This window comes from Engystomops pustulosus, unplaced genomic scaffold (assembly GCF_040894005.1).
Source record: "Engystomops pustulosus unplaced genomic scaffold, aEngPut4.maternal MAT_SCAFFOLD_426, whole genome shotgun sequence".
Lineage (NCBI taxonomy): Eukaryota > Metazoa > Chordata > Amphibia > Anura > Leptodactylidae > Engystomops > Engystomops pustulosus.
In genome coordinates, this window is record NW_027285305.1 from 27,059 (window position 1) to 51,840 (window position 24,782).

Here is a 24,782-nt window from a genome sequence, read left to right on the forward strand (position 1 = left end):
GAGGATTGTCAGGACATCTCCAGGCGTGCATCAGGAGGAGAGACCTCAGCAGTGATCCAAGAGAGGCCATCGTCTCCACCATCTGGGAGGATTGTCCGGACATCTCCAGGCGTCCATCAGGAGGAGAGACCTCAGCAGTGATCCTAGAGAGGCCATTGTCTCCACCATCTAGGAGGATTGTCAGGACATCTCCAGGCGTCCATCAGGAGGAGAGACCTCAGCAGTGATCCTAGAGAGGCCATTGTCTCCACCATCTGGGAGGATTGTCAGGACATCTCCAGGCGTCCATCAGGAGGAGAGACCTCAGCAGTGATCCTAGAGAGGCCATTGTCTCCACCATCTGGGTGGATTGTCCGGACATCTCCAGGCGTCCATCAGGAGGAGAGACCCCAGCAGTGATCCTAGAGAGGCCATCGTCTCCACCATCTAGGAGGATTGTCAGGACATCTCCAGGCGTCCATCAGGAGGAGAGACCCCAGCAGTGATCCTAGAGAGGCCATCGTCTCCACCATCTGGGAGGATTGTCAGGACATCTCCAGGCATCCATCAGGAGGAGAGACCTCAGCAGTGATCCTAGAGAGGCCATCGTCTCCACCATCTGGGAGGATTGTCAGGACATCTCCAGGCATCCATCAGGAGGAGAGACCTCAGCAGTGATCCTAGAGAGGCCATCGTCTCCTCCATGACTCTGGGAGGATTGTCAGGACATCTCCAGGCGTCCATTAGGAGGAGAGACCTCAGCAGTGATCCTAGAGAGGCCATCGTCTCCACCATCTGGGAGGAGTGTCCGGACATCTCCAGGCGTCCATCAGGAGGAGAGACCTCAGCAGTGATCCTAGAGAGGCCATCGTCTCCTCCATGACTCTGGGAGGAGTGTCCGGACATCTCCAGGCGTCCATCAAGAGAAAAACATCCAGGACAGCAGACATTTCTCAGGACAATTGGAAAAAGACTGGACAAGTAAAGTGTGGGGCAGAGTCACCAGGAGCATATAGATACTTATGTGGGGGTGGTTTTACGAGCTATGGAGGCATGGGGGGGGCGTTTCCTATAGATAATGATCTGCCGTGCAATGTTCTGCGTCTGAGGTCAGGGCCTCCTCATAACTAGCAGATGGGATTGATGCTCTGATTGGGCCCTTGTTTTTGGTAAGTGCGGGGCCTCCCAATACACAGAGATATTAGTGGTATTGCAGCGGTGGAGGCGCTGAGGAGTGTTTTATATATGGTGACCCCTCCCCGGTACACAATGACTGTGATGGTGGTGTCATGCTGGGGCTGTTGCTGGTGGCTGGGCTGTGGTTAGGGAAGTGTCAGTTATTGTGTCTTAATTTAGTAATTGGTAACATTTATGCCAAATGCTGAGGACAATCCCTCCCCGCCTCCTCACGACATCTCCACACTGCGCCCCTAAAGATACCAGTCACTTTTATTATGACAGATATAATCCACACTGCGCCCCCCCCACAACTGAAACTATAAATATTCCATCCATTGTATATCCTGTGCCCCCCTCCCATCCATTGTATATCCTGCGCCCCCCCTCCCATCCATTGTATATCCTGCGCCCCCCCTCCCATCCATTGTATATCCTGCGCCCCCCCTCCCATCCATTGTATATCCTACGCCCCCCCTCCCATCCATTGTATATCCTGCGCGCCCCCCCCCCCTCCCATCCATTGTATATCCTGCGCGCCCCCCCCCCCCCTCCCATCCATTGTATATCCTGCGCGCCCCCCTCCCATCCATTGTATATCCTGCGCGCCCCCCCCCCCTCCCATCCATTGTATATCCTGCGCGGCCCCCCCCCCTCCCATCCATTGTATATCCTGCGCGGCCCCCCCCCCTCCCATCCATTGTATATCCTGCGCGGCCCCCCCCCCTCCCATCCATTGTATATCCTGCGCGGCCCCCCCCCCTCCCATCCATTGTATATCCTGCGCCCCCCCCCCTCCCATCCATTGTATATCCTGCGCCCCCCCCCTCCCATCCATTGTATATCCTGCGCCCCCCCCCCTCCCATCCATTGTATATCCTGCACCCCCCCATCCATTGTATATCCTACGCCCCCCCTCCCATCCATTGTATATCCTGCGCGCCCCCCCTCCCATCCATTGTATATCCTGCGCGCCCCCCCCCCTCCCATCCATTGTATATCCTGCGCGCCCCCCCCTCCCATCCATTGTATATCCTGCGCGCCCCCCCTCCCATCCATTGTATATCCTGCGCGCCCCCCCCTCCCATCCATTGTATATCCTGCGCGCCTCCCCCTCCCATCCATTGTATATCCTGCGCGCCCCCCCCTCCCATCCATTGTATATCCTGCACCCCCCCTCCCATCCATTGTATATCCTGCGCCCCCCCCCCCATCCATTGTATATCCTGCGCCCCCCCCCCTCCCATCCATTGTATATCCTGAACCCCCCCCCTCCCATCCATTGTATATCCTGCACCCCCATATATTCTTTTCACCCTCTCCCATCCGAGAAAGGGGGAAGTGAAAGACGAGTGGTGGCAGAGTCGCGGTGTGGTGAGACACTGTCTGTTTGCCGCTCTGTGGATGGGTGCCATAGACCACAATGGGGGCCGTTAGCTGGCCAGAAATTGAGGAGTTAGATGCCCCCTCTTCAGCAGGTGGGAGCACGGCAGCTTCATGATGTCATCACGTCGCCTCAGATACAGGCTCAGAGTGAGATACGTGCAGGGGAAGGCTCTGTGACTCAGATACTTCTGTGATATCAATGGTAACGACCACTCGGGAACCAGCAGGACCTCCCGTGTGGCCTGATTGTCCCCTGTGAGGGTCTTCCGCCTTGTGTCCTGCTGATAACGTTGTCCTCTGCTCCTCAGGTTGCTGACGGGATGTAAGATCCGCACTCAGCAGGAGGCGGTAGAGGTGAGCAGAAGCCTCCTGCGGGCTCCTTGTCGTGTCCCCCCCCCTTGTCATGTCCCCCCTCTGTGTGACTGACATGTTTCACCTCTCAGGTCATGGACACGTTACATTCTCTGGGACCAAACACTGTGGTCATCACCAGCTCCGATCTACCGGCATCACGCGGCTCCGACTATCTCATCACATTGGGGAGTCAGAGGCGAGGTAAATGGTGGGAAGACTCTTCTCTACTTGTCCTATCCCCCGTATCTTATAGGGGCGGCCGCGCAGAGGATGGGGAGAGCTTTACATCCTTACCATCTGCTTCTTCTGTAGTGGGAGAGGACGGTCGATTGCAGACACTGAGGATTTCCCTGGAGCTGCCCAAAGTGGATGCCGTATTTGTTGGCACCGGAGATCTATTTGCGGCCATGTTACTGGCCTGGACCCACCATCATCCCAACAACTTCAAGGTAAGCTGGGAACTAGGAACCGGAGATACTGGCTCCTGTGTCATGGGGGTGTAGTCACAGAGGGGTCAGAGCGCCCATGCTGACCCCTGACCTCTGCTGGCTATGATAGAAAGGTGTCAGGACACACAGGACATGACAGCTCGCTGTGTATGGGGGGTGTAGTCACAGAGGGGTCAGAGCACCCATGCTGACCCCTGGCCACTGCTGGCTATGATAGAAAGGTGTCAGGACACACAGGACATGGCAGCTCGCTGTGTATGGGGGGTGTAGTCACAGAGGGGTCAGAGCGCCCATGCTGACCCCTGACCACTGCTGGCTATGATAGAAAGGTGTCAGGACACACAGGACATGGCAGCTCGCTGTGTATGGGGGGTGTAGTCACAGAGGGGTCAGAGCGCCCATGCTGACCCCTGACCACTGCTGGCTATGATAGAAAGGTGTCAGGACACAGGACATGGCAGCTCGCTGTGTATGGGGGGTGTAGTCACAGAGAGGTCAGAGCACCCATGCTGACCCCTGACCACTGCTGGCTATGATAGAAAGGTGTCAGGACACACAGGACATGGCAGCTCGCTGTGTATGGGGGGTGTAGTCACAGAGGGGTCAGAGCGCCCATGCTGACCCCTGACCACTGCTGGCTATGATAGAAAGGTGTCAGGACACACAGGACATGGCAGCTCGCTGTGTATGGGGGGTGTAGTCACAGAGGGGTCAGAGTGCCCATGCTGACCCCTGACCACTGCTGGCTATGATAGAAAGGTGTCAGGAAACACAGGACATGGCAGCTCGCTGTGTATGGGGGATGTAGTCACAGAGGGGTCAGAGCACCCATGCTGACCCCTGACCACTGCTGGCTATGATAGAAAGGTGTCAGGACACACAGGACATGGCAGCTCGCTGTGTATGGGGATGTAGTCACAGAGGGGTCAGAGCGCCCATGCTGACCCCTGACCACTGCTGGCTATGATAGAAAGGTGTCAGGACACAGGACATGGCAGCTCGCTGTGTATGGGGGTGTTGTCACAGAGGGGTCAGAGCGCCCATGCTGACCCCTGACCACTGCTGGCTATGATAGAAAGGTGTCAGTACACAGAGGACATGGCAGCTGGCTGTGTATGGGGGGTGTAGTCACAGAGGGGTCAGAGCACCCATGCTGACCCCTGACCACTGCTGGCTATGATAGAAAGGTGTCAGGACACAGGACATGGCAGCTCGCTGTGTATGGGGGGTGTAGTCACAGAGGGGTCAGAGAGCCCATGCTGACCCCTGACCACTGCTGGCTATGATAGAAAGGTGTCAGGACACACAGGACATGGCAGCTCGCTGTGTATGGGGGGTGTAGTCACAGAGGGGTCAGAGCGCCCATGCTGACCCCTGACCACTGCTGGCTATGATAGAAAGGTGTCAGGACACACAGGACATGGCAGCTCGCTGTGTATGGGGGGTGTAGTCACAGAGAGGTCAGAGCGCCCATGCTGACACCTGACCACTGCTGGCTATGATAGAAAGGTGTCAGGACACACAGGACATGGCAGCTCGCTGTGTATGGGGGTGTAGTCACAGAGGGGTCAGAGCGCCCATGCTGACCCCTGACCACTGCTGGCTATGATAGAAAGGTGTCAGGACACAGGACATGGCAGCTCGCTGTGTATGGGGGGTGTAGTCACAGAGGGGTCAGAGCGCCCATGCTGACCCCTGACCACTGCTGGCTATGATAGAAAGGTGTCAGGACACACAGGACATGGCAGCTCGCTGTGTATGGGGGGTGTAGTCACAGAGGGGTCAGAGCCCCCATGATGACCCCTGACCACTGCTGGCTATGATAGAAAGGTGTCATGACACACAGGACATGGCAGCTCGCTGTGTATGGGGGTGTAGTCACAGAGGGGTCAGAGCGCCCATGCTGACCCCTGACCACTGCTGGCTATGATAGAAAGGTGTCAGGACACAGGACATGGCAGCTCGCTGTGTATGGGGGTGTAGTCACAGAGGGGTCAGAGCGCCCATGCTGACCCCTGACCACTGCTGGCTATGATAGAAAGGTGTCAGGACACACAGGACATGGCAGCTCGCTGTGTATGGGGGGTGTAGTCACAGAGAGGTCAGAGCACCCATGCTGACCCCTGACCACTGCTGGCTATGATAGAAAGGTGTCAGGACACAGGACATGGCAGCTCGCTGTGTATGGGGGTGTAGTCACAGAGAGGTCAGAGCGCCCATGCTGACCCCTGACCACTGCTGGCTATGATAGAAAGGTGTCAGGACACACAGGACATGGCAGCTCCCTGTGTATGGGGAGTGTAGTCACAGAGGGGTCAGAGCGCCCATGCTGACCCCTGACCACTGCTGGCTATGATAGAAAGGTGTCAGGACACACAGGACATGGCAGCTCGCTGTGTATCGGGGGTGTAGTCACAGATAGGTCAGAGCGCCCATGCTGACCCCTGACCACTGCTGGCTATGATAGAAAGGTGTCAGGACACACAGGACATGGCAGCTCGCTGTGTATAGTGGGTGTAGTCACAGAGAGGTCAGAGCCCCCATGCTGACCCCTGACCACTGCTGGCTATGATAGAAAGGTGTCAGGACACAGGACATGGCAGCTCGCTGTGTATGGGGGGTGTAGTCACAGAGGAGTCAGAGCACCCATGCTGACCCCTGACCACTGCTGGCTATGATAGAAAGGTGTCAGGACACACAGGACATGGCAGCTCGCTGTGTATGGGGGGTGTAGTCACAGAGGGGTCAGAGCGCCCATGCTGACCCCTGACCACTGCTGGCTATGATAGAAAGGTGTCAGGACACACAGGACATGGCAGCTCGCTGTGTATGGGGTTGTAGTAACAGAGGGGTCAGAGCGCCCATGCTGACCCCTGACCACTGCTGGCTATGATAGAAAGGTGTCAGGACACAGGACATGGCAGCTCACTGTGTATGGGGGATATAGTCACAGAGGGGTCAGAGCACCCATGCTGACCCCTGACCACTGCTGGCTATGATAGAAAGGTGTCAGGACACACAGGACATGGCAGCTCGCTGTGTATGGGGTTGTAGTCACAGAGGGGTCAGAGCACCCATGCTGACCCCTGACCACTGCTGGCTATGATAGAAAGGTGTCAGGACACACAGGACATGGCAGCTCGCTGTGTATGTGGGGTGTAGTCACAGAGGGGTCAGAGCACCCATGCTGACCCCTGACCACTGCTGGCTATGATAGAAAGGTGTCAGGACACAGGACATGGCAGCTCGCTGTGTATGGGGGGTGTAGTCACAGAGGAGTCAGAGCACCCATGCTGACCCCTGACCACTGCTGGCTATGATAGAAAGGTGTCAGGACACACAGGACATGGCAGCTCGCTGTGTATGGGGGGTATAGTCACAGAGAGGTCAGAGCGCCCATGCTGACCCCTGACCACTGCTGGCTATGATAGAAAGGTGTCAGGGCACACAGGACATGGCAGCACGCTGTGTATGGGGGGTGTAGTCACAGAGGGGTCAGAGCGCCCATGCTGACCCCTGGCCACTGCTGGCTATGATAGAAAGGTGTCAGATCACACAGGACATGGCAGCTCGCTGTGTATGGGGGGTGTATTCACAGAGGGGTCAGAGCACCCATGCTGACCCCTGACCACTGCTGGCTATGATAGAAAGGTGTCAGGACACACAGGACATGGCAGCTCACTGTGTATGGGGGGTGTAGTCACAGAGGGGTCAGAGCGCCCATGCTGACCCCTGACCACTGCTGGCTATGATAGAAAGGTGTCAGGACACAGGACATGGCAGCTCCCTGTGTATGGGGGGTGTAGTCACAGAGGGGTCAAAGCGCCCATGCTGACCCCTGACCACTGCTGGCTATGATATAAAGGTGTCAGGACACACAGGACATGGCAGCTCGCTGTGTATGGGGGATGTAGTCACAGAGGGGTCAGAGCGCCCATGCTGACCCCTGACCACTGCTGGCTATGATAGAAAGGTGTCAGGACACAGGACATGGCAGCTCGCTGTGTATGGGGGGTGTAGTCACAGAGGGGTCAGAGAGCCCATGCTGACCCCTGACCACTGCTGGCTATGATAGAAAGGTGTCAGGACACACAGGACATGGCAGCTCGCTGTGTATGGGGGGTGTAGTCACAGAGGGGTCAGAGCGCCCATGCTGACCCCTGACCACTGCTGGCTATGATAGAAAGGTGTCAGGACACACAGGACATGGCAGCTCGCTGTGTATGGGGGGTGTAGTCACAGAGGGGTCAGAGCGCCCATGCTGACCCCTGACCACTGCTGGCTATGATAGAAAGGTGTCAGGACACAGGACATGGCAGCTCGCTGTGTATGGGGGGTGTAGTCACAGAGGGGTCAGAGCGCCCATGCTGACCCCTGACCACTGCTGGCTATGATAGAAAGGTGTCAGGACACACAGGACATGGCAGCTCGCTGTGTATGGGGGGTGTAGTCACAGAGGGGTCAGAGCCCCCATGATGACCCCTGACCACTGCTGGCTATGATAGAAAGGTGTCATGACACACAGGACATGGCAGCTCGCTGTGTATGGGGGTGTAGTCACAGAGGGGTCAGAGCGCCCATGCTGACCCCTGACCACTGCTGGCTATGATAGAAAGGTGTCAGGACACAGGACATGGCAGCTCGCTGTGTATGGGGGGTGTAGTCACAGAGGGGTCAGAGCACCCATGCTGACCCCTGACCACTGCTGGCTATGATAGAAAGGTGTCAGGACACACAGGACATGGTAGCTCGCTGTGTATGGGGGGTGTAGTCACAGAGAGGTCAGAGCGCCCATGCTGACCCCTGACCACTGCTGGCTATGATAGAAAGGTGTCAGGACACAGGACATGGCAGCTCGCTGTTTATGGGGGGTGTAGTCACAGAGAGGTCAGAGCGCCCATGCTGACCCCTGACCACTGCTGGCTATGATAGAAAGGTGTCAGGACACAGGACATGGCAGCTCGCTGTGTATGGGGGGTGTAGTCACAGATAGGTCAGAGCGCCCATGCTGACCCCTGACCACTGCTGGCTATGATAGAAAGGTGTCAGGACACAGGACATGGCAGCTCGCTGTGTATAGTGGGTGTAGTCACAGAGAGGTCAGAGCGCCCATGCTGACCCCTGACCACTGCTGGCTATGATAGAAAGGTGTCAGGACACACAGGACATGGCAGCTCGCTGTGTATGGGGGGTGTAGTCACAGAGGGGTCAGAGCGCCCATGCTGACCCCTGACCACTGCTGGCTATGATAGAAAGGTGTCAGGACACACAGGACATGGCAGCTCGCTGTGTATGGGGTTGTAGTAACAGAGGGGTCAGAGCGCCCATGCTGACCCCTGACCACTGCTGGCTATGATAGAAAGGTGTCAGGACACAGGACATGGCAGCTCACTGTGTATGGGGGATGTAGTCACAGAGGGGTCAGAGCACCCATGCTGACCCCTGACCACTGCTGGCTATGATAGGTGTCAGGACACAGGACATGGCAGCTCGCTGTGTATGGGGGGTGTAGTCACAGAGGAGTCAGAGCACCCATGCTGACCCCTGACCACTGCTGGCTATGATAGAAAGGTGTCAGGACACACAGGACATGGCAGCTCGCTGTGTATGGGGGGTGTAGTCACAGAGGGGTCAGAGCGCCCATGCTGACCCCTGACCACTGCTGGCTATGATAGAAAGGTGTCAGGACACAGGACATGGCAGCTCGCTGTGTATGGGGGTGTAGTCACAGAGAGGTCAGAGCGCCCATGCTGACCCCTGACCACTGCTGGCTATGATAGAAAGGTGTCAGGACACAGGACATGGCAGCTCGCTGTGTATGGGGGGTGTAGTCACAGATAGGTCAGAGCGCCCATGCTGACCCCTGACCACTGCTGGCTATGATAGAAAGGTGTCAGGACACAGGACATGGCAGCTCGCTGTGTATAGTGGGTGTAGTCACAGAGAGGTCAGAGCGCCCATGCTGACCCCTGACCACTGCTGGCTATGATAGAAAGGTGTCAGGACACACAGGACATGGCAGCTCGCTGTGTATGGGGGGTGTAGTCACAGAGGGGTCAGAGCGCCCATGCTGACCCCTGACCACTGCTGGCTATGATAGAAAGGTGTCAGGACACACAGGACATGGCAGCTCGCTGTGTATGGGGGTTGTAGTAACAGAGGGGTCAGAGCGCCCATGCTGACCCCTGACCACTGCTGGCTATGATAGAAAGGTGTCAGGACACAGGACATGGCAGCTCACTGTGTATGGGGGATGTAGTCACAGAGGGGTCAGAGCACCCATGCTGACCCCTGACCACTGCTGGCTATGATAGGTGTCAGGACACAGGACATGGCAGCTCGCTGTGTATGGGGGGTGTAGTCACAGAGGAGTCAGAGCACCCATGCTGACCCCTGACCACTGCTGGCTATGATAGAAAGGTGTCAGGACACACAGGACATGGCAGCTCGCTGTGTATGGGGGGTGTAGTCACAGAGGGGTCAGAGCGCCCATGCTGACCCCTGACCACTGCTGGCTATGATAGAAAGGTGTCAGGACACACAGGACATGGCAGCTCGCTGTGTATGGGGTTGTAGTAACAGAGGGGTCAGAGCGCCCATGCTGACCCCTGACCACTGCTGGCTATGATAGAAAGGTGTCAGGACACAGGACATGGCAGCTCACTGTGTATGGGGGATGTAGTCACAGAGGGGTCAGAGCACCCATGCTGACCCCTGACCACTGCTGGCTATGATAGGTGTCAGGACACAGGACATGGCAGCTCGCTGTGTATGGGGGGTGTAGTCACAGAGGAGTCAGAGCACCCATGCTGACCCCTGACCACTGCTGGCTATGATAGAAAGGTGTCAGGACACACAGGACATGGCAGCTCGCTGTGTATGGGGGGTATAGTCACAGAGAGGTCAGAGCGCCCATGCTGACCCCTGACCACTGCTGGCTATGATAGAAAGGTGTCGGGGCACACAGGACATGGCAGCACGCTGTGTATGGGGGGTGTAGTCACAGAGGGGTCAGAGCGCCCATGCTGACCCCTGGCCACTGCTGGCTATGATAGAAAGGTGTCAGGACACACAGGACATGGCAGCTCGCTGTGTATGAGGGGTGTAGTCACAGAAGGGTAAGAGCGCCCATGCTGACCCCTGACCACTGCTGGCTATGATAGAAAGGTGTCAGGACACAGGACATGGCAGCTCGCTGTGTATGGGGGGTGTAGTCACAGAGGGGTCAGAGCACCCATGCTGACCCCTGACCACTGCTGGCTATGATAGAAAGGTGTCAGGACACACAGGACATGGCAGCTCGCTGTGTATGGGGGGTGTAGTCACAGAGGAGTAAGAGCACCCATGCTGACCCCTGACCACTGCTGGCTATGATAGAAAGGTGTCAGGACACACAGGACATGGCAGCTCGCTGTGTATGGGGGGTGTATTCACAGAGGGGTCAGAGCACCCATGCTGACCCCTGACCACTGCTGGCTATGATAGAAAGGTGTCAGGACACAGGACATGGCAGCTCGCTGTGTATGGAGGTTGTAGTCACAGAGAGGTCAGAGCGCCCATGCTGACCCCTGACCACTGCTGGCTATGATAGAAAGGTGTCAGGACACAGGACATGGCAGCTCGCTGTGTATGGGGGGTGTAGTCACAGAGAGGTCAGAGCGCCCATGCTGACCCCTGACCACTGCTGGCTATGATATAAAGGTGTCAGGACACACAGGACATGGCAGCTCGCTGTGTATGGGGGATGTAGTCACAGAGGGGTCAGAGCGCCCATGCTGACCCCTGACCGCTGCTGGCTATGATAGAAAGGTGTCAGGACACACAGGACATGGCAGCTCGCTGTGTATGGGGGGTGTAGTCACAGAGGGGTCAAAGCGCCCATGCTGACCCCTGACCACTGCTGGCTATGATAGAAAGGTGTCAGGACACACAGGACATGGCAGCTCGCTGTGTATGGGGGTGTAGTCACAGAGGGGTCAGAGCGCCCATGCTGACCCCTGACCACTGCTGGCTATGATAGAAAGGTGTCAGGACACACAGGACATGGCAGCTCGCTGTGTATGGGGGGTGTAGTCACAGAGGGGTCAGAGCACCCATGCTGACCCCTGACCACTGCTGGCTATGATAGAAAGGTGTCAGGACACAGGACATGGCAGCTCGCTGTGTATGGGGATGTAGTCAAAGAGGGGGCAGAGCGCCCATGCTGACCCCTGACCACTGCTGGCTATGATAGAAAGGTGTCAGGACACACAGGACATGGCAGCTCGCTGTGTATTGGGGGTGTAGTCACAGAGGGGTCAGAGCGCCCATGCTGACCCCTGACCACTGCTGGCTATGATAGAAAGGTGTCAGGACACACAGGACATGGCAGCTCGCTGTGTATGGGGGGTGTAGTCACAGAGGGGTCAGAGCGCCCATGCTGACCCCTGACCACTGCTGGCTATGATAGAAAGGTGTCAGGACACACAGGACATGGCAGCTCGCTGTGTATGGGGGGTGTAGTCACAGAGGGGTCAGAGCACCCATGCTGACCCCTGACCACTGCTGGCTATGATAGAAAGGTGTCAGGACACAGGACATGGCAGCTCGCTGTGTATGGGGATGTAGTCACAGAGGGGGCAGAGCGCCCATGCTGACCCCTGACCACTGCTGGCTATGATAGAAAGGTGTCAGGACACACAGGACATGGCAGCTCGCTGTGTATTGGGGGTGTAGTCACAGAGGGGTCAGAGCGCCCATGCTGACCCCTGACCACTGCTGGCTATGATAGAAAGGTGTCAGGACACACAGGACATGGCAGCTCGCTGTGTATGGGGGGTGTAGTCACAGAGGGGTCAGAGCACCCATGCTGACCCCTGACCACTGCTGGCTATGATAGAAAGGTGTCAGGACACAGGACATGGCAGCTCGCTGTGTATGGGGGTGTAGTCACAGAGGGGTCAGAGCGCCCATGATGACCCCTGACCACTGCTGGCTATGATAGAAAGGTGTCAGGACACAGGACATGGCAGCTCGCTGTGTATGGAGGGTGTAGTCACAGAGGGGTCAGAGCACTCATGCTGACCCCTGACCACTGCTGGCTATGATAGAAAGGTGTCAGGACACACAGGACATGGCAGCTCGCTGTGTATGTGGGGTGTAGTCACAGAGGGGTCAGAGCGCCCATGCTGACCCCTGACCACTGCTGGCTATGATAGAAAGGTGTCAGGACACAGGACATGGCAGCTCGCTGTGTATGGGGGTGTGGTCACAGAGAGGTCAGAGTGCCCATGCTGACCCCTGACCACTGCTGGCTATGATAGAAAGGTGTCAGGACACACAGGACATGGCAGCTCCCTGTGTATGGGGGGTGTAGTCACAGAGAGGTCAGAGCGCCCATGCTGACCCCTGACCACTGCTGGCTATGATAGAAAGGTGTCAGGACACACAGGACATGGCAGCTCGCTGTGTATGGGGGGTGTAGTCACAGAGAGGTCAGAGCGCCCATGCTGACCCCTGACCACTGCTGGCTATGATAGAAAGGTGTCAGGACACAGGACATGGCAGCTCGCTGTGTATGGGGGTGTAGTCACAGAGGGGTCAGAGCACCCATGCTGACCCCTGACCACTGCTGGCTATGATAGAAAGGTGTCAGGACACACAGGACATGGCAGCTCGCTGTGTATGGGGGATGTAGTCACAGAGGGGTCAGAGCGCCCATGCTGACCCCTGACCACTGCTGGCTATGATAGAAAGGTGTCAGGACACACAGGATATGGCAGCTCGCTGTGTATGGGGGGTGTAGTCACAGAGAGGTCAGAGAGCCCATGCTGACCCCTGGCCACTGCTGGCTATGATAGAAAGGTGTCAGGACACACAGGACATGGCAGCTCGCTGTGTATGGGGGGTGTAGTCACAGAGAGGTCAGAGAGCCCATGCTGACCCCTGGCCACTGCTGGCTATGATAGAAAGGTGTCAGGACACACAGGACATGGCAGCTCGCTGTGTATGGGGGGTGTAGTCACAGAGAGGTCAGAGAGCCCATGCTGACCCCTGGCCACTGCTGGCTATGATAGAAAGGTGTCAGGACACACAGGACATGGCAGCTTGCTGTGTATGGGGGGTGTAGTCACAGAGGGGTCAGAGCGCCCATGCTGACCCCTGACCACTGCTGGCTATGATAGAAAGGTGTCAGGACACAGGACATGGCAGCTCGCTGTGTATGGGGGGTGTAGTCACAGAGGGGTTAGAGCGCCCATGCTGACCCCTGACCACTGCTGGCTATGATAGAAAGGTGTCAGGACACAGGACATGGCAGCTCGCTGTGTATGGGGGGTGTAGTCACAGAGAGGTCAGAGCGCCCATGCTGACCCCTGACCACTGCTGCCTATGATAGAAAGGTGTCAGGACACAGGACATGGCAGCTCCCTGTGTATGGGGGGTGTAGTCACAGAGGGGTCAGAGCACCCATGCTGACCCCTGACCTCTGCTGGCTATGATAGAAAGGTGTCAGGACACACAGGACATGGCAGCTCGCTGTGTATGGGGGTGTAGTCACAGAGGGGTCAGAGCGCCCATGCTGACCCCTGACCACTGCTGGCTATGATAGAAAGGTGTCAGGACACACAGGACATGGCAGCTCGCTGTGTATGGGGGGTGTAGTCACAGAGGGGTTAGAGCGCCCATGCTGACCCCTGACCACTGCTGGCTATGATAGAAAGGTGTCAGGACACAGGACATGGCAGCTCGCTGTGTATGGGGGGTGTAGTCACAGAGGGGTCAGAGCGCCCATGCTGACCCCTGACCACTGCTGGCTATGATAGAAAGGTGTCAGGACACACAGGACATGGCAGCTCGCTGTGTATGGGGGGTGTAGTCACAGAGGGGTCAGAGCACCCATGCTGACCCCTGACCACTGCTGGCTATGATAGAAAGGTGTCAGGACACACAGGACATGGCAGCTCGCTGTGTATGGGGGGTGTAGTCACAGAGGGGTCAGAGCGCCCATGCTGACCCCTGCCCACTGCTGGCTATGATAGAAAGGTGTCAGGACACAGGACATGGCAGCTCGCTGTGTATGGGGGGTGTAGTCACAGAGAGGTCAGAGCACCCATGCTGACCCCTGACCACTGCTGGCTATGATAGAAAGGTGTCAGGACACACAGGACATGGCAGCTTGCTGTGTATGGGGGGTGTAGTCACAGAGGGGTCAGAGCGCCCATGGTGACCCCTGACCACTGCTGGCTATGATAGAAAGGTGTCAGGACACAGGACATGGCAGCTCGCTGTGTATGGGGGGTGTAGTCACAGAGGGGTTAGAGCGCCCATGCTGACCCCTGACCACTGCTGGCTATGATAGAAAGGTGTCAGGACACAGGACATGGCAGCTCGCTGTGTATGGGGGGTGTAGTCACAGAGAGGTCAGAGCGCCCATGCTGACCCCTGACCACTGCTGCCTATGATAGAAAGGTGTCAGGACACAGGACATGGCAGCTCCCTGTGTATGGGGGGTGTAGTCACAGAGGGGTCAGAGCACCCATGCTGACCCCTGACCTCTGCTGGCTATGATAGAAAGGTGTCAGGACACACAGGACATGGCAGCTCGCTGTGTATGGGGGTGTAGTCACAGAGGGGTCAGAGCGCCCATGCTGACCCCTGACCACTGCTGGCTATGATAGAAAGGTGTCAGGACACACAGGACATGGCAGCTCGCTGTGTATGGGGGGTGTAGTCACAGAGGGGTTAGAGCGCCCATGCTGACCCCTGACCACTGCTGGCTATGATAGAAAGGTGTCAGGACACAGGACATGGCAGCTCGCTGTGTATGGGGGGTGTAGTCACAGAGGGGTCAGAGCGCCCATGCTGACCCCTGACCACTGCTGGCTATGATAGAAAGGTGTCAGGACACACAGGACATGGCAGCTCGCTGTGTTTGGGGGTTGTAGTCACAGAGGGGTCAGAGCGCCCATGCTGACCCCTGACCACTGCTGGCTATGATAGAAAGGTGTCAGGACACACAGGACATGGCAGCTCGCTGTGTTTGGGGGTTGTAGTCACAGAGGGGTCAGAGCGCCCATGCTGACCCCTGACCACTGCTGGCTATGATAGAAAGGTGTCAGGACACACAGGACATGGCAGCTCGCTGTGTATGGGGGGTGTAGTCACAGAGGGGACAGAGCGCCCATGCTGACCCCTGACCACTGCTGGCTATGATAGAAAGGTGTCAGGACACACAGGACATGGCAGCTCGCTGTGTATGGGGGGTGTAGTCACAGAGGGGTCAGAGCACCCATGCTGACCCCTGACCACTGCTGGCTATGATAGAAAGGTGTCAGGACACAGGACATGGCAGCTCGCTGTGTATAGGGGTGTGTAGTCACAGAGGGGTCAGAGCACTCATGCTGACCCCTGACCACTGCTGGCTATGATAGAAAGGTGTCAGGACACACAGGACATGGCAGCTCGCTGTGTATGTGGGGTGTAGTCACAGAGGGGTCAGAGCGCCCATGCTGACCCCTGACCACTGCTGGCTATGATAGAAAGGTGTCAGGACACAGGACATGGCAGCTCGCTGTGTATGGGGGTGTAGTCACAGAGGGGTCAGAGCACCCATGCTGACCCCTGGCCACTGCTGGCTATGATAGAAAGGTGTCAGGACACACAGGACATGGCAGCTCGCTGTGTATGGGGGTGTAGTCACAGAGGGGTCAGAGCACCCATGCTGACCCCTGACCACTGCTGGCTATGATAGAAAGGTGTCAGGACACACAGGACATGGCAGCTCGCTGTGTATGGGGGGTGTAGTCACAGAGAGGTCAGAGAGCCCATGCTGACCCCTGACCACTGCTGGCTATGATAGAAAGGTGTCAGGACACACAGGACATGGCAGCTCGCTGTGTATGGGGGTTGTAGTCACAGAGGGGTCAGAGAGCCCATGCTGACCCCTGACCACTGCTGGCTATGATAGAAAGGTGTCAGGACACACAGGACATGGCAGCTCGCTGTGTATGGGGGGTGTAGTCACAGAGGGGTCAGAGAGCCCATGCTGACCCCTGACCACTGCTGGCTATGATAGAAAGGTGTCAGGACACACAGGACATGGCAGCTCGCTGTGTATGGGGGGTGTAGTCACAGAGGGGTCAGAGCGCCCATGCTGACCCCTGACCACTGCTGGCTATGATAGAAAGGTGTCAGGACACACAGGACATGGCAGCTCGCTGTGTATGGGGGGTGTAGTCACAGAGAGGTCAGAGAGCCCATGCTGACCCCTGGCCACTGCTGGCTATGATAGAAAGGTGTCAGGACACACAGGACATGGCAGCTCGCTGTGTATGGGGGGTGTAGTCACAGAGGGGTCAGAGAGCCCATGCTGACCCCTGACCACTGCTGGCTATGATAGAAAGGTGTCAGGACACACAGGACATGGCAGCTCGCTGTGTATGGGGGGTGTAGTCACAGAGAGGTCAGAGCGCCCATGCTGACCCCTGACCACTGCTGGCTATGATAGAAAGGTGTCAGGACACACAGGACATGGCAGCTCGCTGTGTATGGGGGGTGTAGTCACAGAGGGGTCAGAGCACCCATGCTGACCCCTGACCACTGCTGGCTATGATAGAAAGGTGTCAGGACACAGGACATGGCAGCTCGCTGTGTATGGGGGGTGTAGTCACAGAGAGGTCAGAGCACCCATGCTGACCCCTGACCACTGCTGGCTATGATAGAAAGGTGTCAGGACACACAGGACATGGCAGCTTGCTGTGTATGGGGGGTGTAGTCACAGAGGGGTCAGAGCGCCCATGCTGACCCCTGACCACTGCTGGCTATGATAGAAAGGTGTCAGGACACAGGACATGGCAGCTCGCTGTGTATGGGGGTGTAGTCACAGAGGGGTCAGAGCGCCCATGCTGACCCCTGACCACTGCTGGCTATGATAGAAAGGTGTCAGGACACACAGGACATGGCAGCTCGCTGTGTATGGGGGGTGTAGTCACAGAGGGGTCAGAGCGCCCATGCTGACCCCTGACCACTGCTGGCTATGATAGAAAGGTGTCAGGACACACAGGACATGGCAGCTCGCTGTGTTTGGGGGTTGTAGTCACAGAGGGGTCAGAGCGCCCATGCTGACCCCTGACCACTGCTGGCTATGATAGAAAGGTGTCAGGACACACAGGACATGGCAGCTCGCTGTGTATGGGGGTGCAGTCACAGAGAGGTCAGAGCCCCCATGCTGACCCCTGACCACTGCTGGCTATGATAGAAAGGTGTCAGGACACAGGACATGGCAGCTCGCTGTGTATGGGGGGTGTAGTCACAGAGGGGTCAGAGCGCCCATGCTGACCCCTGACCACTGCTGGCTATGATAGAAAGGTGTCAGGACACACAGGACATGGCAGCTCGCTGTGTATGGGGGGTGTAGTCACAGAGGGGTCAGAGCGCCCATGCTGACCCCTGACCACTGCTGGCTATGATAGAAAGGTGTCAGGACACAGGACATGGCAGCTCGCTGTGTATGGGGGTGTAGTCACAGAGGGGTCAGAGCGCCCATGCTGACCCCTGACCACTGCTGGCTATGATAGAAAGGTGTCAGGACACACAGGACATGGCAGCTCGCTGTGTATGGGGGGTGTAGTCACAGAGGGGACAGAGCGCCCATGCTGACCCCTGACCACTGCTGGCTATGATAGAAAGGTGTCAGGACACACAGGACATGGCAGCTCGCTGTGTATGGGGGGTGTAGTCACAGAGGGGTCAGAGCGCCCATGCTGACCCCTGACCACTGCTGGCTATGATAGAAAGGTGTCAGGACATGGCAGCTCGCTGTGTATGGGGGGTGTAGTCACAGAGGAGTCAGAACACCCATGCTGACCCCTGACCACTGCTGGCTATGATAGAAAGGTGTCAGGACACACAGGACATGGCAGCTCGCTGTGTATGGGGGTTGTAGTCACAGAGAGGTCAGAGCACCCATGCTGACCCCTGACCACTGCTGGCTATGATAGAAAGGTGTCAGGACACACAGGACATTGCAGCTTGCTGTGTATGGGGGGTGTAGTCACAGAGAGGTCAGAGCGCCCATGCTGACCCCTGACCACTGCTGGCTATGATAGAAAGGTGTCAGGACATGGCAGCTCGCTGTGTATGGGGGTGTAGTCACAGAGGGGTCAGAGCACCCATGCTGACCCCTGACCACTGCTGGCTATGATAGAAAGGTGTCAGGACACACAGGACATGGCAGCTCGCTGTGTATGGGGGGTGTAGTCACAGAGGTCAGAGCACCCATGCTGACCCCTGACCACTGCTGGCTATGATAGAAAGGTGTCAGGACACAGGACATGGCAGCTCGCTGTGTATGGGGGTTGTAGTCACAGAGGGGTCAGAGCGCCCATGCTGACCCCTGACCACTGCTGGCTATGATAGAAAGGTGTCAGGACACACAGGACATGGCAGCTGCTGTGTATGGGGGGTGTAGTCACAGAGGGGTCAGAGCACCCATGCTGACCCCTGACCACTGCTGGCTATGATAGAAAGGTGTCAGGACACACAGGACATGGCAGCTCGCTGTGTATGGGGATGTAGTCACAGAGGGGTCAGAGCGCCCATGCTGACCCCTGACCACTGCTGGCTATGATAGAAAGGTGTCAGGACACACAGGACATGGCAGCTCGCTGTGTATGGGGAATGTAGTCACAGAGGGGTCAGAGCCCCCATGCTGACCCCTGCTGGCAATGATAGAAAGGTGTCAGGACACACAGGACATGGCAGCTCGCTGTGTATGGGGATGTAGTCACAGAGGGGTCAGAGCACCCATGCTGACCCCTGACCACTGCTGGCTATGATAGAAAGGTGTCAGGACACAGGACATGGCAGCTCGCTGTGTATGGGGGGTGTAGTCACAGAGGGGTCAGAGCGCCCATGCTGACCCCTGACCACTGCTGGCTATGATAGAAAGGTGTCAGGGCACACAGGACATGGCAGCTCGCTGTGTATGGGGGTGTAGTCACAGAGGGGTCAGAGCTCCCATGCTGACCCCTGACCACTGCTGGCTATGATAGAAAGGTGTCAGGACACACAGGACATGGCAGCTCCCTGTGTATGATGGGTGTAGCCACAGAGGGGTCAGAGCACCCATGCTGACCCCTGACCACTGCTGGCTATGATAGAAAGGTGTCAGGACACACAGGACATGGCAGCTCGCTGTGTATGGGGGTGTAGTCACAGAGTGGGCAGAGCGCCCATGCTGACCCCTGACCACTGCTGGCTATGATAGAAAGGTGTCAGCACACAAAGGACATGGCAGCTAGCTGTGTATGGGGGGTGTAGTCACAGAGGGGTCAGAGCACCCATGCTGACCCCTGACCACTGCTGGCTATGATAGAAAGGTGTCAGGACACACAGGACATGGCAGCTCGCTGTGTATGGGGATGTAGTCACAGAGGGGTCAGAGCGCCCATGCTGACCCCTGACCACTGCTGGCTATGATAGAAAGGTGTCAGGACACACAGGACATGGCAGCTCGCTGTGTATGGGGAATGTAGTCACAGAGGGGTCAGAGCCCCCATGCTGACCCCTGCTGGCAATGATAGAAAGGTGTCAGGACACACAGGACATGGCAGCTCGCTGTGTATGGGGGGTGTAGTCACAGAGGGGTCAGAGCACCCATGCTGACCCCTGACCACTGCTGGCTATGATAGAAAGGTGTCAGGACACACAGGACATGGCAGCTCGCTGTGTATGGGGGTGTAGTCACAGAGTGGGCAGAGCTCCCATGCTGACCCCTGACCACTGCTGGCTATGATAGAAAGGTGTCAGCACACAAAGGACATGGCAGCTAGCTGTGTATGGGGGGTGTAGTCACAGAGGGGTCAGAGCGCCCATGCTGACCCCTGACCACTGCTGGCTATGATAGAAAGGTGTCAGGACACACAGGACATGACAATATATAAATGTAGAAATTTGTGAATGTGGGGAGTGAAAAATAAAACTCTAAATTGATAAAGGGCCTCGACATTAAGGGGTTAATTGTAATACGTTCCAAACTCGATATCACAGGATCTCACTAGGGGACGAAAATATCGTCTCTCTGCATTTCCCGATGATGTTTTACCTTCTCTTACTACCCTGAACCTTCCCTGCCTCATGTTTTGGACGCCCTGAATGCCCCATTTACGTGGAGGCCGCCCCCCCCCCGTCCCCCCAATCTTATCTCCCCCTTAGCTGTGCTGCGTTTACTCAATCATTACAACCTTTCCATTGGACGAAAGGTTTATACATATGGAATCTGTGATGCAGAACAAACCTGCAGGAAGATTGAGACTTTCCGATATTAGGACCTCGGTGTGACCCCCAGATCTGATCTCTTGTCCTTCCCCTCTGTTAGACCTTTCTCCTCATCCCCCTCTTCTTCTTGGTTGCAGCTGGCGTTTGAGAAGACGGTTTCGGCGATGCAGCTTGTACTGCAGAGGACGATCACCAGTGCACGCAGTGAGTCCCAGGCAGACATCACGGTAGTCGTAGTCGTGTGGGGAGGGTCATGGGTATCTAATTTGAGGTGTGGGTCAAACTGTTGTGATTGATGTTTCTCTGCAGCTCTGGCTGGACCTGGAGTCAGACCGTCCTACGCTCAGCTGGAACTGCGGATGGTACAAAGTAGGAAGGACATTGAGAACCCTGAACTGATAATTCAGGGCACCGTGTTATAAAGCCCGGCTACCAAGGAACCTATGGACCAAAGTAGAGACTCCAGTCCTAATCCACCGAGAGACCCGGGGCCCAAAGCACAAAATGAGCGGCCACTGGCCTCAGAGGAGCTCAACCTCTAGGCTCGTAGCGTCCTCTCCAGCTTCATTGTGTGCCAAACACTTACCAGCAACCTGCAAGAAGCCCCAGTCCTGCCCCTCTCAGGGGCTCTCCTGATTATTGTGCCCTCGGGTCTGCAGACAATTGGGGCCCAATGTGTGCGTTGTCATGCAGGATGTGTTCATCATCAAACGTGTTGGTTTGTGGCATTAACTACACAGATAATAAATGACTACTGACGACAACTGAGTCGCTGATCCCCTGCCCGGGAGCTATGGACTGAACTGGAGACACCCCCCCCCCCACTACCGCTGTCTCTGCTGCTTTCTTTTCACCTCTACCAGTCTTCACCAGTTTCAACATCAGCCTTCGTTTCCTATCTTCCTCCTATAGACTGAAGTCTGTTTCCTGTCTTCTGTATACAATCTGTAAACTTCTGCCCCCTCTAACACCACCACCACCACCTCTATAACGCGGGTGAGACGTCGATTTTGGCTCCCCTCTCCCTCAGGCGTCAGGCCTGTCTGCCACCCCCCTCCCCTCTGTTGTGACACATGTCTGCCCCTTTTGGGTTCGTCATCTCTGTCTTCTCCCCTCTCCCTTGGTCGCGTCATCTTTGTCTGCCCCCCTCTCCCTCGAGCGCGGCCGCGTCTCTGTCGGCTCTCCTCTCCCTGAGGAGCGGTGTCTCTGTCGGCTCTCCTCTCCCTGGTGCGCTGCGCGTCTCTGTCGGCTCTCCTCTCCCTGGGGCGTGGCGCGTCTGTGTCGGCTCTCCTCTCCCTGGGGCGCGGCGCGTCTGTGTCGGCTCTCCTGTCCCTCGGGAGCGGCGTCTGTGTCGGCTCTCCTGTCCCTCGGGGGCTGCGTCTGTGTCGGCTCTCCTGTCCCTCGGGGGCGGCGTCTTTGTCTGCCCCCCTCGGACGCGGCCGCGTCTCTGTCGGCTCTCCTTTCCCTAAGGAGCGGCGTCTGTGTCGGCTCTCCTGTCCCTCGGGGGCGGCGTCTGTGTCGGCTCTCCTGTCCCACGGGGGCGGCGTCTGTGTCGGCTCTCCTGTCCCACGGGGGCGGCGTCTGTGTCGGCTCTCCTGTCCCTCGGGGGCGGCGTCTGTGTCGGCTCTCCTGTCCCTCGGGGGCGGCGTCTGTGTCGGCTCTCCTGTCCCTCGGGGGCGGCGTCTGTATCGGCTCTCCTGTCCCTCGGGGGCGGCGTCTGTGTCGGCTCTCCTGTCCCTCGGGGGCGGCGGCGTCTGTGTCGGCTCTCCTGTCCCTCGGGGGCGGCGGCGTCTGTGTCGGCTCTCCTGTCCCTCGGGGGCGTCGTCGTCTCTGTCGGCTCTCCTCTCCCTGGGGCGCGTCTCTGTCGGCTCTCCTCTCCCTGGGGCGCGGCGCGTCTTTGTCGGCTCTCCTCTCACTGGGGCGCGTCTCTGTCGGCTCTCCTCTCCCTCGGGAGCGGCGTCTCTGTGGGCTCTCCTCTCCCTCGGGAGCGGCGTCTCTGTCGGCTCTCCTCTCCCTGGGGCGCGGCGTCTCTGTCGGCTCTCCTCTCCCTGGGGCGCGGCGTCTCTGTCGGCTCTCCTCTCCCTGGGGCGTGGCGCGTCTGTGTCGGCTCTCCTCTCCCTGGGGCGCGGCGCGTCTGTGTCGGCTCTCCTCTCCCTCGGGGGCGGCGTCTGTGTCGGCTCTCCTGTCCCTCGGGGGCGGCGTCTGTGTCGGCTCTCCTGTCCCTCGGGGGCGGCGTCTGTGTCGGCTCTCCTGTCCCTCGGGGGTGGCGTCTTTGTCTGCTCCCCTCGGGCGCGGCCGCGTCTCTGTCGGCTCTCCTGTCCCTCGGGGGCGGCGTCTGTGTCGGCTCTCCTGTCCCTCGGGGGCGGCGTCTGTGTCGGCTCTCCTGTCCCTCGGGGGCGGCGTCTGTGTCGGCTCTCCTGTCCCTCGGGGGTGGCGTCTTTGTCTGCTCCCCTCGGGCGCGGCCGCGTCTCTGTCGGCTCTCCTTTCCCTAAGGAGCGGCGTCTCTGTCGGCTCTCCTGTCCCTCGGGGGCGGCGTCTGTGTCGGCTCTCCTGTCCCTCGGGGGCGGCGTCTGTGTCGGCTCTCCTGTCCCACGGGGGCGGCGTCTGTGTCGGCTCTCCTGTCCCTCGGGGGCGGCGTCTGTGTCGGCTCTCCTGTCCCACGGGGGCGGCGTCTGTGTCGGCTCTCCTGTCCCTCGGGGGCGGCGTCTGTGTCGGCTCTCCTGTCCCTCGGGGGCGGCGTCTGTGTCGGCTCTCCTGTCCCTCGGGGGCGGCGTCTGTGTCGGCTCTCCTGTCCCTCGGGGGCGGCGTCTGTGTCAGCTCTCCTGTCCCACGGGGGCGGCGTCTGTGTCGGCTCTCCTGTCCCTCGGGGGCGGCGTCTGTGTCGGCTCTCCTGTCCCTCGGGGGCGGCGTCTTTGTCTGCCCCCCTCGGGCGTGGTGTCTTTGTCTGCCCCCCTCGGGCGCGGCCACGTCTCTGTCGGCTCTCCTTTCCCTAAGGAGCGGCGTCTGTGCCGGCTCTACTGTCCCTCGGGGGCGGCGTCTGTGCCGGCTCTCCTGTCCCTCGGGGGCGGCGTCTGTGTCGGCTCTCCTGTCCCTCGGGGGCGGCGTCTGTGTCGGCTCTCCTGTCCCACGGGGGCGGCGTCTGTGTCGGCTCTCCTGTCCCTCGGGGGCGGCGGCTGTGTCGGCTCTCCTGTCCATCGGGGGCGGCGGCTGTGTCGGCTCTCCTGTCCCTCGGGGGCGGCGGCTCTGTCGGCTCTCCTGTCCCTCGGGGGCGGCGGCTCTGTCGGCTCTCCTCTCCCTCGGGCGCGTCGGCTCTGTCGGCTCTCCTCTCCCTCGGGCGCGGCAGCTCCATATCACATTTGTTAATGAGTTTGGGTTTAGTCGTTACTCATCCATCCCCATCAGGGGTCTCCCAGCCCCCGCGATGAGCTCCAGCTTTGTCCACCCCCTTCCCTGTAGGGTTTGTTTTCCTTGTGCCTTTGTGGGTGAGACGTCGATTTTGGCTCCCCTCTCCCTCAGGCGTCAGGCCTGTCTGCCCCCCCCCTCCCCTCCCCTCTGTTGTGACATCTGTCTGCCCCTTTTGGGCTCATCATCTGTCTTCTTCCCTCTCCCTTGGACGCGTCATCTTTGTCTGCCCCCCTCTCCCTCGGGCGCGGCCGCGTCTCTGTCGGCTCTCCTCTCCCTGGGGCGCGGCGCGTCTCTGTCGGCTCTCCTCTCCCTGGGACGCGGCACGTCTCTGTCGGCTCTCCTCTCCCTGGGGAGCGGCGTCTCTGTCGGCTCTCCTGTCCCTTGGGAGCGGCGCCTCTGTCGGCTCTCCTCTCCCTCGGGCGCGGCAGCTCCATATCACATTTGTTAATGAGTTTGGGTTTAGTCGTTACCCATCCATCCCCATCAGAGGTCTCCCAGCCCCCGCGATGAGCTCCAGCTTTGTCCACCCCCTTCCCTGTAGGGTTTGTTTTCCTTGTGCCTTTGTGATCCTTACACACACAGCCCCCCCCCCCCCCCTCCGGTTCTGTTCTCGCAGTATTGGAGCACATATTGTCTGTATCTTGTACACGTTCTGTGCTATATCCAATATGGCCGCCAATAAACTGCCGCACATTGTCTCATTATAACCACGCCCTCTGTGCACCCAGTAAAGGCTCCCAGCCGTTCTGGTGGGTCACTGCAAGATCCATCCCTGTG

At 58.2% G+C, this 24,782-nt stretch overlaps 1 protein-coding gene across 1 annotated transcript in view; it reads left to right on the forward strand.

The window, feature by feature from the left end:
• Window positions 1–22,087, forward strand: part of LOC140111338 (pyridoxal kinase-like) — a gene marked incomplete at its 5' end in the record, with an annotated part of 45,200 nt that extends 23,113 nt beyond the window's left edge. Inside the window, 5 exons of the mRNA XM_072132362.1 lie at window positions 2,850–2,895; window positions 2,985–3,096; window positions 3,208–3,344; window positions 20,738–20,804; window positions 20,910–22,087. Coding sequence (XP_071988463.1) covers window positions 2,850–2,895; window positions 2,985–3,096; window positions 3,208–3,344; window positions 20,738–20,804; window positions 20,910–21,022 — 475 coding nt within the window. The remainder of the gene's footprint in view (window positions 1–2,849; window positions 2,896–2,984; window positions 3,097–3,207; window positions 3,345–20,737; window positions 20,805–20,909) is intronic.
• Window positions 22,088–24,782: the final 2,695 nt, after the last annotated feature.